The sequence below is a fragment of the Muntiacus reevesi genome, chromosome 11, assembly GCF_963930625.1.
Source record: "Muntiacus reevesi chromosome 11, mMunRee1.1, whole genome shotgun sequence".
In the NCBI taxonomy this organism is placed as follows: Eukaryota; Metazoa; Chordata; class Mammalia; order Artiodactyla; family Cervidae; genus Muntiacus; species Muntiacus reevesi.
The window spans coordinates 43361638-43377759 of NC_089259.1; the positions used below are offsets into that span (position 1 = coordinate 43361638).

The 16122-nt window shown below is 33.4% G+C and overlaps 1 protein-coding gene across 2 annotated transcripts in view; it reads right to left on the reverse strand.

The window, feature by feature from the left end:
- DACH1 (dachshund family transcription factor 1) overlaps positions 1 to 16122 on the reverse strand; it is a 456844-nt gene that overhangs the window by 145597 nt on the left and 295125 nt on the right. Inside the window, exons 4-5 of one of the 2 annotated variants that reach the window (XM_065902145.1) lie at positions 975 to 1130; positions 355 to 527 (exon numbers count right to left, since the gene is read on the reverse strand). In XM_065902145.1, coding sequence (XP_065758217.1) covers positions 355 to 527; positions 975 to 1130 — 329 coding nt within the window. The remainder of the gene's footprint in view (positions 1 to 354; positions 528 to 974; positions 1131 to 16122) is intronic. The other variant, XM_065902144.1, reaches the window with a different exon arrangement.

Sequence of the window (16122 nt, forward strand, 5' to 3'; positions counted from 1 at the left end):
ACTAATTTCCATATCTCGAGGCTCATAACAAAACACAAATATGCACACATGCCCACGAACACAAACACAACCATACTTACAAGCACACACACAAAATTTGAAATATATCATTGAATACTCTGTGTGCATCTCCCTCTTAGTAGATATATTGTAGAACTTTAAGTTAACCTAACCTTCTTAAATATTGTACCCATGGTTCTAATTACTATAAGTGACTTTTTCTTATAATCTATTTACTATATTACTTAGCTTTTTAAAGTTAGAACTGCTTGTGGAATAAGAAAAGTGGATTGAGTGATGGTGACTTAAGATGGTCTTGGTTTTGGCCAAATCAGTCGTATAATAAACAATTACCTTAATAACAGATGTCTCGACTCTGGACGGGGGGCTCTGAACTTGTGCTGCTGCCGCCATATTTGCAATGGTGCTGAGATGGTTCATCTGGCTCATTGCCATGGTGACAGATGCTGGAGGTAGGCTGACAGGAATTAGAGGGTGGGGCATCATCATAAAAGGGAGCTCCAGTCCTGTAAAAAACACACATGTATCATCATCTCTCTATTCAAATAGAACGATGAAACATAGTATATCTCACTAATTAAAATGGTTAAGAACATAATCATTGAAAATTGAAGCATTTAAAAATGTTCTAATAATAACAAAGGAAAAATATTTGTCCTCTTGTATGCAACAATGCCCATTTATCACTCAGGGAAATTAAAGTAAAAACTAACCAGTTTGGTGCCATATTTTATCACTCACCACTCTTCATTGGTTTTTAATATAAACAGTTAATTTTTTGCTACATTATTCTGATCAGTCTAATTCTTGTTTTAAATACTATGGTTTTCTTTATCATAATTGACTATCTAAATGTAATATACATTTCAATTACGTCCTATATTTTACTATCTGATCATTGCTTTTTTTTCCTTTACAGCTATTATTTTTAGTGCTAAAAAATGCCATCGTACCATTTGGCAGAAGGTGGCTCTGCTGAAGATGGTGGAGAGGATGACTAACTGGAAGGCTATGCACTCCAGGTATGCGGGGGTGGGTAACAGAAGCCTGAGATCCCTGGGGTGGGAAAGAGTACAGTGTTTCTTTATCCCAAGAACCATCACTGCTGCCTGTGGGGAATGAATATAAATTATTTGTCTACAGTATTATTCCAAATCTTCTAATGACTAATTTTAAATGATGTTTTAAAAAACATATCACATTTGGAAAATGGCTAAGTGATTTCTTGGGAAATAAGCTCAAGTAGATAAATTTCTCCTAAACCATATTTTCCTTTTGCTTTTCTACTTCTTGAACGTAGTTTTTGAAAAATGACATTTCTACAATAGGCAGCCTATTTGTGGGGTTTAATACTGTTTGACTAACCAACCTAATATAAAATGGACTCTATTATATACCTAGAGGATTCATTACCTCTTGGGCCTGAATCACAGTGATAGTTATAGAATGCGAAGTTATCCTTGCTTAATGGACTCCTAGTCATCCTTCAGAGTTAAGGTTCCTAACTTAATTCCTCGGCAAGTGCTAAACATGGAATTATTAAATGCCCAACTTGATTAGATAGAATACAGAGAACCCAAAGATCACTTTACAAAAGATAACAATATCAAAGCAATAAGTTAAATGTATACGTATCAACATCTCCTGTTTTCAATTACAGAGAAACAAGTTTATAATTGTGGCAATACCAATGCCGAAGTCAGAACAGTGCATTTGAGGGCATGCATTTTAAAATTGTGACAGTGCTTTGGATCAAGAGAATCTTGAAACACTTAATAGGATACTCTTTTGAAAGATTTTTATATATCATTTTAATGTAGGCATGTTCTCAGATTAAATTATTTTAACATTTATTGCTTAACTGAATCTACTGAATGTACAAGCTACCCATTTGAAAGAAATTTTCTGTAATATCCCTGTTGGTTTATGAGTTTCCATTTCTTAAAAAGGAAAAGAAACCATCTTTTCATATAATATGCTTAGAAACAGCAAAATTGGTAAAACTCCAATTTAAACACTTTAGCTCTATTTAAAGCCTCATTGTAAAATCTCTACGACATAGTTTTTAATGAAGAATACTTAGTTATTGCCATGATTTTTTCCATTTACTTCACGAAGACAGTTAAGGTTCAATATAAATTCAAACTCATTAGCTCAATACTGTCTGGATCTTAGAGTAAATTGTTCAGGAGTGGGTAATGAAAACTCAATTCAAACTCTTCAGCAATCAAACAAAGCAATTTTATTAAACAATGAAAAGAATCAATTAAAATGAATATCTTTCTTATCTATATTATTTTACAAGAAACCATGACAGTTTTTGGCTTAAAAAAGAAAAAAGAGGAGGTTTATAGCTTCATACAAAAGTGACTCACATAAGAGAAATTTCTCCAACTTGCTACTATGTTATGATATAAAAATTCACCTCTATTTTCACAAATTTATACAACTTATTTCTCTACTCATGACTTTTTCAATACTTTATAACAAGGTCCTAGTCAAACATGGAGAAGTTATAAGCATATAAATTTTGAACATATTACGTCAATAAAATATTCAGTGATAAAACATCTGAAACATTTCACTTTATATTGCCATATCAAAGTATGTACAAAAGCCTTCATTACTTATTTTCTTTTTATGTTGTCAGTTAAAATAAGAGTTAAAGCATAAATACTATTTGGATATAGAAATAACCCTTTTGAATAAATGTTATTTGAATATGAAAATTGCATTGGAAATTCATATATATTATTTTTTCTTTCTATTTCATTTAAAATATCCAAAGACAAAAAAGAAAAAAAATACCCAAGGACTACATTTTCACATTAGATCGCATTTTTTAGGTTAATTAACTAATAAATGAAAGTGGGAAAATTTTTCACATTCATTATTTTGGACTGAATTTGAGTTCTGCTTATACCTATTACCTATTTCTCTGTTCAGTTGAGCCAAATTCTTTTATTTACATCTTAATTACTAGTTAATATGTGGGAAAAAGACATTTTCTAAAGATACTTCAGTTTCCCTCTCAAATCAGTAGAGAAGCACTTATAATTCTATTTTTTCACATTATCAAGGTATAAAACATAAAGTTAAAATTCTGATTAAATCATCCTGATAAGAGATTATAGACAAAATGCTACCTATTTCCACATCTCTTTTGGATCATGGGATATCAGTCCTTGTGTAAGGGTAACTATCAATCGTCCATATGAGAATATTCCATAGATTCGATTTTCTCACTACATAAAATGCTCCTAGCCATCTCCGCCAATCATCATTTGTTAAATACTCATGATGTTAACTCATTTGGGTAATAAATAGAGCAAACAATTAAGAAACTAAGTCTGATGAAAAATATACAATATATAACCAAGTCAGCTGTAAGTGATTTTTGCATAATTTATAACATCCTGCTCCTCTATTAGCATGAATAAATAAGAATTGAAAATAGGCCATTTCAGAACAAGACGTGCCCATAGTTATTAAAGGTATAATTTTCAACTGCTTTGCTTTAAATCAATATATTTAATGATATAAGCCAGTATCTACATATGAGCCTACACACAATCATGCATATGCATATATACCTTTGAGATTAAAGTTTATTATTAAGTCTGAATAAAAACTTACAGGAGACAGCAGATTTCCTATAAAAGAAAAGTCCCAACGTGGTGAAGGTGAAAGTCGCTCAATCGAGTCTGCCTCTTTCCGACCCCCTGGACTATACAGTCCATGGAACTCTCCAGGCCAGAATACTGGAGGGGGTAGCCGTTCCCTTCTCCAGTGGATCTTCCCAACCCAGGAATCGAACCCAGGTCTCCCACATCATGGGTGGATTCTTTACCAGCTGAGCCACAATGGAAGCCCAACATGTGGTAAGGGGAGTTGGAGAGACACAGAAAAGAACTGATCTCTCCTCTTTCATTCTAGTGGAATCCCACCATTTCTTTGATTTTACACTATTTTACAAGGTACTATTTTACACTATTTTACTATTTTACAAGGTACAAATAAACCTTGATCTAGTCCTAGTATCCTCAAAGAATATATACTATAATATGGAGTGGAGGCAAGTGTGCAGAAACTCAGACATTTGATAAATGTATAAAATCATTCCAAACCAAGGAAAATGGTCATGAGCTTGTGAAAAGGCTCAGCACATCTTGTTTGATTATTTAGACCTCATATGGATATTTTAATGTGTTGGGGGGGTGGGGAAGGGAGAGACAATCTCCCATACCTAATCCTAAACAGAGATTGTGGAGAAGCAGTGGGAGAACCTCAGGCTAGACACCTGCTTACACAAGTGGAAATAAATCTGTGCTCTGACTGACAGCAGAACACATAGGCAGCTATTATATGATGAAATTAAATAGTGTAACTGCAAGCATCAGCCAGGCCAGCTCCTAATGTGTGTGGTTTGGTGGATAAAGAACTAGCAAATGTACTATTTTACGGCAACCAGATTAGGTGGGCATATGAATGCAAGAGGAAAAATTGAAATTAACACCTGATTACCAATTTTGTCTCTAGCTAAAAGCTACTTATTATGTATTTATATAATCTGAAGCAATTTATTTACTCTGCTTAATTATATTGATAGCAAGAATATATCTATTATTACATATATGCAAACATATGGAACTTATATACAGAAAGTGATTGTGTGTGTTTAGCTTTCCTTTCCTGTAAAAGCTGTGTATTTCTCATGGATAAATAAGATGATTTTAAGGTTTTATTGCTGTTTAGTTGCTAAGTTGTATCCTTTTTGTGACTCCATGGACTGTAGCCTCACCAGACTCCTCTGTCCATGGAAACCCTTCAGGCAAGAATATTGGAGTGTGTTGCCATTACATCTTCTCCAGGAGATCTTCCCTACCCAGGAAATGAACCTGTAACTCTTGCATTGACAAGCAGATTCTTTACTACTGAGCCACGTGGGAACCCTGATTTTGCAGTTCAGTGTTACTGAAATTTCAAGTTCATAAGGAATACCTATGGGAGATTCCCTGCTTACATCTCTACCCCAACTTTAAAACATAGTTATATTTTCTGAAAACATAAATAGTTGGATGGACTATCTTAGTCTTTTTGTAACTCAGATGCTTTTTTTTTTCTATGCTTCCATTTTATATTTTTAAGATATTATATGATATATATTTTATGATGGATCTGATAAACAGAGAAATAGACTACTTTGGGAAGAAACCCATAAATTTGAAGCTATCTCTACTCTAAAGATAACCAGATTATCAAACAGAACTGATAGATAGCAAATATAAACTTTTCACTCCAATTATGGCCTTCAAATATGCTCTGTCAAGACCCCCTCTTCTACTCCTTAATAACCTTGAGCAGATTTTGAGCATACAAAAATCCATTCTATTTTATACTACTCTCTGCATCCTCCTGTCTGTCACCACCTGCTAGCCCTGGAACCTAGGTAGTTGGAAATCAGAGGGGCTTGGACAGCTTGTCATCCATTCTTCTCCCTTCTCCTGGTAAGAAAAGGGAGGTGTCTTCTCCCATCCAACTGGCCCCTGCTCAAGTTCCGCTCACACTGTCATTCCTATGACTGTGCTTATTGGTCACTGACATCTCCCACATGGCAGGTGTCTATATCCGGTGTATCCCCTGGTATGTAATGTTTGATCACTTGTTGGGGTCATCTAGCAAGACCTCTTAATTGCATAGGTCCTTGACAATAGAAATTTCCTTCAACTTTGTGCTCTTCCAAGCTCCCTAAGAAGAAGACAATGGCAACCCACTCCAGTACTCTTGCCTGGAAAATCCCATGGACAGAGGAGCCTGGTAGGCTGCAGTCCATGGGGTCGCGAAGAATCGGACAGGACTGAGATTACTTCACTTTCACTTTTCACTTTCATGCATTGGGGAAGGAAATGGCAGCCCACTCCAGTGTTCTTGCCTGGAGAATCCCAGGGACGGGGGAGCCTGGTGCGCTGCTGTCTATGGGGTTGCCCAGAGTTGGACACGACTGAAGCGACTTAGCAGCAGCAGCAAGCTCCCTAAATGTCATGGTCTTTTAAAAATTTATTTATTTATTTTAATTGGAGGCTAATTATTTTACACTACTATAGTGGTTTTTGCCATACTTTGACATGAATCAGCCATAGGTGTACATGTGTTCCCCATCCAGACCCCCCTTCCCAACTCCTTTCCCATCCCATCCCTCAGGGTCATCCCAGTTCACCAGACCTGAGCACCCTGTCTCATGCATCAAACTTGGACTGGCTGTCTATTTTTTGTATGGTAATATACATGTTTCAATGCTATTCTCTCAAATCACCCCACCCACGCCTTCTCCCACAGAGTCCAAAAGTCTGTTCTTTACATCTGTGTCTCTTTTGCTGCCTCGCATATAGGATCACTGTTACCACCTTTCTAAATTCTATATGTATGCATTAATATACTGTATTGGTGTTTTTCCTTCTGACTTACTTCACCATGTATAATAGGATCTAGTTTCATCTACCTCATTAGAATTGATTCAAATACATTCTTTATAATAGCTGAGTAATATTCCATTGTGAATATGTACCACAGCTTTCTTATCCATTCATCTGCTGATGGACATCTAGGTTGCTTCCATGTTCTGGCTATTGTAAACAGTGCTGAGATGAACATTGATGTACACGTATCTCTTTCAATTCTGGTTTCCTCGGTGTGTGTGCCCAGCAGTGGGATTTCTGGGTCGTAGGGGAGTTCTGTTTCCAGGTTTTTAAAGAATCTCCACACTGTTCTCCATAGTGGCTGTACTAGTTTGCATTCCAACCAACCGTGTAAGAGGCTTCTTTTTTCTCCACACCCTCTCCAGCATTTATTGCTTGTAGACTTTTTGATAGCAGCCATTCTGACCGGTGTGAGGTAGAACCTCATTGTGGTTTTGATTTGCATTTCTCTGATAATGAGTGATGTTAAGCACCTTGTTTGTTAGCCATCTGTATGTCTTCTTTGGAGAAATGTCTGTTTAGTTCTTTGGCCCATTTTTTGATTGGGTCGTTTATTTTTCTGGAATTGAGTTGCATGAGCTGCTTGTATATTTTTGAGATTAATTCTTTCTCAGTTGCTTTATTTGCTGTTATTTTCTCCCATTCTGAAGACTGTCTTTTCACCTTACTTATAGTTTCCTTCATTGTGCAAAAGCTTTTAAGTTTAATTAGGTCCCATTTGCTTATTTTTGGTTTTATTTCCATTACTCTGGGAGGTGGGTCATAGAGGATCCTGCTGTGATTTATGTCAGAGATTGTTTTGCCTGTGTTTTCCTGTAGGAGTTTTATGGTTTCTGGTCTTGCATTTAGATCTTTAATCCATTTTGAGTTTATTTTTGTGTGTGGTGTTAGAAAGTGTTCTAGTTTCATTCCTTCACAAGTGGTTGACCAGTTTTCCCAGCACCACTTGTTTAATAGCTTGTCTTTTCTCCACTGTATATTCTTGCCTCCTTTGTAAAAAAATAAGATGTCCATAGGTGCATGGATTTATCTCTGGGCTTTCTATTTCCATGGTCTTTTGATACAAAGGTCCTTCCCCTGATGTGTATCCTTCAGTTCTAAAGATGTCAACTCTCTCTATTCTGCCACCTCCTCAATCCTCTCTCCCCTTGCTCAAAGATGTACAGAAAACAGTTCAGTCGCAGCAGACATTCAGCTATGAAATGAGGTGGAGGTATCTGTAATCCTTGAGTAATATACTCTCTCCTCTCCCAGCACTTGGTGGTGAGAAAGGACCCGCAAAAAGGAATCACTAAGTCACGTGGCCTCCATTAGGTTTTGTCTTTTCACTACCAGTTGTTTTTTTTTCAAACTCCCTCTCCCATGGTGGTCATCCTCTCCTATAAATGGAAGAGGAGGAAATCTGTGGTGTCTGGAGTGATCATTAAGGTAGCAACTTCGGTTCAGCTGCTATTAATAAGTACTGATTGATTTTTACTTTTTTAAAATTGAGGTATATTTTAAATTTTGTCTCCTGTAACCATAGGAAAATTCCTATTTCAAATCCAAGTTATTTAGATTATTCAATAGAACTAACCAGAAACTTGACTGTATTCTAAGTAGAATTTTAGTAACTGTTTCATTAAAAAAAAACTGAAATAAAAGGAACGAAATATGAATGCTCAATTTTTTAAATGTTACTTCATAAATCAACTGAAAATTTAAATTACTAAGACAGAAATTCAAAGAAAAAAGATTACATTAGTAAAAAATAAAGAATGATTAAATGTGGGGATAATCATTAATGAAATAAAGATCATTTTTTAGAACACAACTTTTAGATAGGAAAGAAAAAATATTTTGGAGAAGGATGTTATTACTGTTTCTCTTTAAGTTAAAAAAAAAAAGAAAACTTTGGATATATATATCAGGGATAGCAAATAAAATCCTACCCCAAATAATTATATTTATTATGAATCCTAAACATATCTAATAAGAAATAGATTCCAAAAGAGAAGGTCACCATATTTTTAAATGCACATGAGCACATGTAAAATAATCAAACACAAACTTAAAGTGATCTGTAAAAAAGAAATGTCTTTGAAACTATCATGCATTAAGAGTAAAAGTATATTTAAATGTTATTTTCTTTCATACCTAGTTGACATGTAACTTTTTGTTCAGATTTTCCCACGGGCTGACCGTGATAAAGGAGGCAAGTCTCAAAGGGACCAACGGTCACACCACAGCTTACTGAGTGATGCTGATAGACTGTGACGGGAACCTGACTTTGTCAAGATTCGTTTACAATGAAAATGATGGCTGGAGCAGGCATTTACTCGGTACCATTGGAGACCACTTAGAAGGATGTCAACGCCATCTTAACAATAGAATCAAGGCTACCAAGGAAAAGTAAATACTAGTCTCAGTTGCTACAGATGTTTAGCTGTTACTTCAGAAGTAGGTGAGAATAAACAAGTTATCTTTTAGAGGATAAACTTCACTGTAATAAAAAGTGTGATATGACCTGTCAGCATACAACTATTTTGCATAAATAGGAGACACAGTTATGTCAGGAATTATTGTAATGTAATATTTTAAATCGTTTTTCTGGATAGTGATTTGAGCTAAGTGATATACTTTAGAAAATAGAAACATAGAAACACTTAAATCATCTGGTTTTTGGTTCAATTTAATCAAATTGCTTTATCTTAAAATGAGGAAGAGGCAATCTGTAAAGGATACAATTAATTGGGGCACAATTTTAAATGTTCCCATTTAAGTATAGTGGTTTAGCAAGGAAAACAGCACAAACACCTCCTAATTGGTATTGCACAATAATGCCCACGGAGTAGGCCATTTCCAGAGCCTAAAATTTATATTTGCACATGTAGCTCTTTTGATTTGGAAATGCAATTTTTTTTCTTAGAGAGAAAGAATAATATTTTTATGAATTCTAACTATCCCACTGTCAATAAATATGAGTCATTTAGGAAAATATGTTCTTTTCCAGAAATAACTAGAGATTTTCTTCAGTTATCTGTCATTAAGTAAGCCTAACTCTGAGTGTTACATATTCGTGAGGTAGAAGTTTAAAACTCTTGCCATACAAGTAGTTTTCTATTTTACCTTTTACTTTATTTTGAATGCAGAGCTGTTTTGAAACATTTTATTTTATATGCAATGGTGATAATATAATACTGGTGCTATCAGTTGCTACCAGTGTTCTTAGACTCATCAGAACTCTGCTATTAGCTACACTTCATCTAGTTGAGATTCTTTTCACCTTGCATAATCCACAATGCTGTCAAAAGCAGCAAACATTAAAGTTCTGCACAAAGTAGCACACAGAAAACTGGAAATCAGAACTGTTTATTTAATTTTTTTCATTTTTCTTGAATATCATTTACCATGGCTAATGACTGTTCACCTTGCAATAATAAGAAACAAATTGTAAAACCAAAGCTGAAGTTCAAGTCATTAATGTCAGATGGGATACCTAAATGAAGTCTTAAAGAACAGGCAGATATTATTAAAAAATAATTACACTGAGAATCTTTGAGGAATCATGGAAAACTGAAACAGCATTAGTTAACTTAAAATAGACAATAGTTTTCATTTTAAATAACCTCAATTTTGGACTCATGAAAGTTACTAGAATGTGTCATTATATAAAGAATACAGTACTTTATGGGTTTTCCCTTATTTTACACCATTTCAGAAAGTTTTGATGCAATTTAAGAGAAAGAGCACTATTACTATAAAGATAAAAGTTTAAATACTTAATGTGGAGAAGACAGATAATTATATCAGAAAACATTTTGCTTTTTGATCTTGTTTTCTTTGGACTCATTAGCACCATGTTCTAAGTGTTAACCAGGTAAAATAGATCCTGCAAAACAAACAAAAGAAACAAATACAGACTCAGACTGGTAAATAGTTACATAGAACTCAGTATGCGGAAAGAAATAGTATCCAGATTAATTGTATTGACTAAATATTTGGGTGTCTTGCTGATGTGGATGACTGTAAGCAAGAGTCAAATGTTTCTATTTAGTGGAAATTAAAATACTATAACAGATTGGCTAATTTCCATAGTTAAACTATAATCCTATAATAGATGGTGTAGAAATAACATTATTAGGAACATATTTAGGCTTTCCAGTCTAAAAATAATGCATTTGGTATAATGTAAAGCAATTTGGTATAATGTATCCATACTAATTTAACTGTATCTTTTAACCTTTCTCATTGTCAATGTCAGTGAATTGCTACCTTTTCCCATTTTAACTCATCAAATTGGTTTTCCATTAGGCAAACAAATGAACTAGAAATTTTCCTCTCTAAAGATATTGTAACTTTCCTATAGATTTACAATTATATAAAATAAAATTTCAAGTTAATCTACTTTCTATACTGTTAGTAGAGTACTCAAGGCCATGGTATATAATATTAACAATTTTATGTTCGTGTGTAAGTGTTGCTCATGGTAAACTGAAATCAGTATTAGCTCTTAGTCTTTCATATAATATTTTCTATTTTATTTTATTTTCTTCTGTTTTGTTGGGATATAATTGACATACAGCACTGTAAAATTTTAACATGTATAATCATAATGACTTGACATATGTCATAAAATCTCATATTTCATAAAATGATTATCATAAATGTCATAAAATGATTATCATGATAAATTTAGTGGACATCCATCATCTCATACCTTTACAAAATTAAAGAAATAGAAATAAAAAGATTCCTATGATGAAAGGTCTTACATGACTTATTCTCCTAACAGCTTCCATATATAATACCAGTGTTACTTATATTTATCATATTTACATTACATTCCTTGTATTTATCTTATAATTGGAACTTTGTGCCTTTTGATTGCCTTCATCCAATTACCTTCTTTCTATCCTCCCTATCCCACCTCTGGTGACACATGTTGAAACTGAAGAATCTTCTTACTTGAGCCAAAAATGCTACTGAATTTTCCACAAATCATAAACCCTTACAGGTAGGATAGCAGACTCATAGGAATTTTGATATTTCTCATATGCATGGATCTAAGTTAAATTATCTTCTCCTCAAACCTAGTTAACCTCAAAGAATGACATGACCAACTAGTTGTATAAGCCAGAAACCTAGGAATCATCTTTGTCTCCCCCTCTTTCACTGGATACTACTGATGTCCAATTTCTTTTCATGTCCTGTTTATTTCATCTGTGTAATTTATCTCTACTCTATTTCTCTATCTGCTGCTGTAATTAGATTCAGGGACCATCATTACTTTTAATTACAAATCTTACATTGTCACTCCCCTATGTAGAGGACTTCCATTGTTTCCCATTGCTATTAAAGAAAAAAAAGCCAACACTTCTTCTCTTAACGCAAGTGCCACATGATCAGGCTTATGTCTCTTTTGCTAGTCATTGTATCCTCAGCATTTAATAAAGTAGGACTAGCTCTGTCAGTTCTTGAGTTGAGAGTTGCAAACCCAGACCAATTTTTATATTCACATGTGGTAAACTTCAATGTGGATTTCAAAAATAATACACTATGATCTTTGTTCTTGACCAGTTTATAGCAGAAAAGAGAGATACATAGATACAGCATATATGCACATACTTTTATACTTTGACTGGAATAAAAGAGATGATGAAGAATAGGAAATATGTCTGATATTTTTGGAAATACACTTACAATGTGGTATCATTTGGATACAAATAGAGATGAAGAGAGTGGAATATGAAAGATAACTTCAGTATCTAGTTAACAATTAGGTACATGGTGGTATTATTAATAAGTCAATGATGATGATGATTATACCAAATATGTATCACCTGCTTTCAATGTGTCAGGCATTATATTCAGCTTTTACATGCACTATCTCAATAAATCTTTAGAACATCTGAGATAGATCCACACTAGTATTATTAAAGTTGACTTAATTTGCCCTGGGATTTAGATCTTAGAATTCTGAGCTCATAATACAAGGTTTTAATCACCTTTATAAGGAAGATCTGATTTCATTATGGATAAAAATCCTTCCTATTCTAAACTCTGAGGTATTTCAGAAGCACTCAAATGAGGTTGACAACAAGCACTGAAAATATGGCACTGAAATTTGGATAGTCAGCAGATGCTCAGTAAGGAAGATTTGGATGTCATTGATTTGAAAAATGGGAGATTAAGCCATGTTTCTTGAAGAGGATATAGAAAACATAAAAGTTATTTGCACTAAAATTGTATTTCTACTGAAAACCACAGAGGATGTCCCAAACAAGTCAAACTGTATGATTTAGAAAATAAAGTCTAGAAAGCTGAGCAGTAATAAGCATAATTTGGTATAAGATGCATACAATAGATTACTAATATAAAAGGGTATCAATACATTTTTATAATTTCAACTCTCCCCACTTACTTGTAAGCTATAATATTCTTTTTAACACAACAGTCAACATTAATGCCTGACAGATGTTGGGTCCTCAGTTAGTACGGAGTGAGTAAACATAGGATATTATGATTGGATATAAAGATTTAACAATCCTAACTATGATTTAAGTAGATAGCATGAACAGAAACAATATACAAAATAGATACCACTAAGCATAGTTTGAAAAGATGGCATTAGTCCAACTTATTGTGTAACAAATAATTGTAATGTTCAGTATTTACAAGGTCTCCCTTAAGTACATTATGGAGAGAAGCAACTTTAAATCAAGGGAGTACATATCACAAAGGACTCAGCACATTTGAAGGACCATTGAAATGATATATCACAGTGGTAGATTACATGCCAATGGCAGGTGTGTTGAAAGCTACTATCTATACAAAATCAAATCATTCTTTCCATAGTTTCTATTATATGTAGTGAAGACATACTACTCAAAGAACTTTTCATCAGTTTTTCATGGGCAGACATGGTAGGACATTTTTAAGGTCAAAATGACCACTATAATTTCAGCTGCTGGCAATGAAAAAAAAAACAGATGAGTAGTGATATGGACAATTTTATTTCTAATTTTAATTCACATTCAGGAATTAAATAAAAGCACTCATCTTTATCCAAAAATAAATGTATACTATTTTTTTAGATTAGTGAATTAGAAGAAGGAAAATAAAAACTGTGTTTTGAAATGAGGACTGACTTTCTGACAATATCAACACTCCTAGGTTAATATAAAGTACAATTTAAACATCTTTATTCATTCTCTATTTCAAAAATTATGCAGTGTAATTATTATAATCATAAAGTGACCAATGAAAAATATGAAAGAATACAACCAGCTTAATGATTTAATGTACCTAATGAACCAGCGATTCAGTTGTCAGAATTAAGTGCTAAATACAAGCTTTATGTTAATTTTTTAAAAGCTCACAAAGGTTAATACTTGGATAAATCCATCATATTCATTATTTTTATTTTCTCCAACAATTTTTCTACCATCAATATTAAAAAGATACATGATTTGTTAAAATATAAATGATGAATGATGAAATTGCCATCTCTTCTAAGGTTTTTAAAGAAATAGAACCATTTTGCTGTGCAGCGGAGATGGGCACAACATTGTATACCGATTATATTTCAATACAAAATATTTTAAAAATTTTAAAAAGAGACCGGATTTTTAAAAATCATGAACTTATAAAGATAATATCTATCCAAGTTATCTTTATTTATAATAAAGCCATTATATTTTAAACATTTTCAATGTAAAAAGAACTCTACCTACTAAAAATAATTATCTTCTCGGAAGGTCTTTAATTATTTAAAAACAAATAACTATCTAATTGCAAAAATACTCTGTAATGTAAAAAAAATATTGTGTTGTTTTTCCCTTGTAATCACAAAAATCTGTCTTAAATAATTTCAATTATCTCTTTCAATATTAAAATATGGCACCATTTCTATGGTCTATCATGTACCTTCCCTCACATCATGCACAATGTTAGGATCATTGTCAAAAGTCACAGATGCTCTCATTTACATGTACTTGCTCTAATACCTGGGCAGATATGCCTTCTTAAATGCTGTTCTTAACTAAAATAATAAACTATTTCCTCTACTCTGCAAAAGCTTTTAAGTCCCGTTTGTTTAGTTATTTATTTTATTTCCATTACTCTGGGCGGTGGGTTAAAGAGGATCTTGCTGTGATATATGTCAAAGAGTGTATTGCCTATGTTTACTTCCAAGAGCTTTATAGTTCCTCGTCTAACATTTAAGTCTTCAATTTATTTTGATTTTATTTTTGCGTATGGTGTCAGGAAGTGTTCTAATTTCATTCTTTGACATGTAGCTGTCCAGGTTTCCCAGCACCATTTATTGAAGAGGCTGTCTTTTCTCCATTGTATATTCTTGCCTCCTTTGTCAAAGATAAGGTACTCATAGGTATGTGGGCTTATCTCTCGGCTTTCTATCTTGTTCCATTGGTCTGTATTTCTGTTTTTTCAACCTAAAGGGGTGGGAAGAGGTAGGAGATGGATGAAACTGGAGCCCATTATACAGAGTGAAGTAAGCCAGAAAGATAAAGAACATTACAGCATACTAACACATATATATGGAATTTAGAAAGATGGTAATGATAACCCTATATGCAAAACAGAAAAGGAGACACAGAAGTACAGAACAGAATTTTGGACTCTGTGGGAGAAGGCGAGGATGGGATGTTTGAAGAGAACAGCATGTATATTATCTATGGTGAAACAGATCACCAGCCCAGGTGGGATGCATGAGTCAAGTGCTCGGGCCTGGTGCACTGGGAGGACCCAGAGGAGTCGGGTGGAGAGGGAGGTGGGAGGGGGGATCGGGATGGGGAATATGTGTAACTCCATGGCTGATTCATGTCAATGTATGACAAAACCCACTGCAATGTTGTGAAGTAATTGGCCTCCAACTAATAAAAACAAATGAAAAAAAAAGAAAATATAAACATTTTAATTAATCACATATAAATAAATTGTTTATGTGTCAAAATTTAAAAACAAGGAAGGTTCAAAGTGGAAAGGACATATGTATACCTATGGCTTATTCATATTGATGTATAACAAAAAGCAACACAATATTGTAAAGTCATTATCCTCCAATAATATATATATTATATATGTGTGTATATATATAAAATAGATAGATAGATATAAAATAACCATTTAAGACTCCAGTTAGTAGGCCAAATGTAATTTTTCAAAACAAATTAAACACTGAAGAACTGCCTTTAGTTAAAATGGTCTTTACAGAAACTGACTTTCCTCTTTGGTAAATTCTGAAATTTTATTTTAAAGTCTTCTTATAATGAGTTACTTTTCACAAAAAAACTCTGAATTATGTTTTGCACCTTATCATATACTTGAACTATTTAAAAAAATTATGATTATGGCACAGACAACAATAAACAAAAATATAAAAATGACTTGTTTCTTAATGGCTTATTTGTGTCGATTCTACAGGGGATTATTTGGTATATTTACATATTTTTATCTACTTTAAGTCCAAAACAATTTAAAGTATAAGAATTTAGGGATAGAAGGCTTAATTTTTAAATGTGTCAAATATCCTTCGGCTGTGAAATTCACTTTTGAATATTACCTCCATGGTGTGCATTTACTCGGGTTAATATTAACATGATTAAATTCTGGCTTTGAAAAA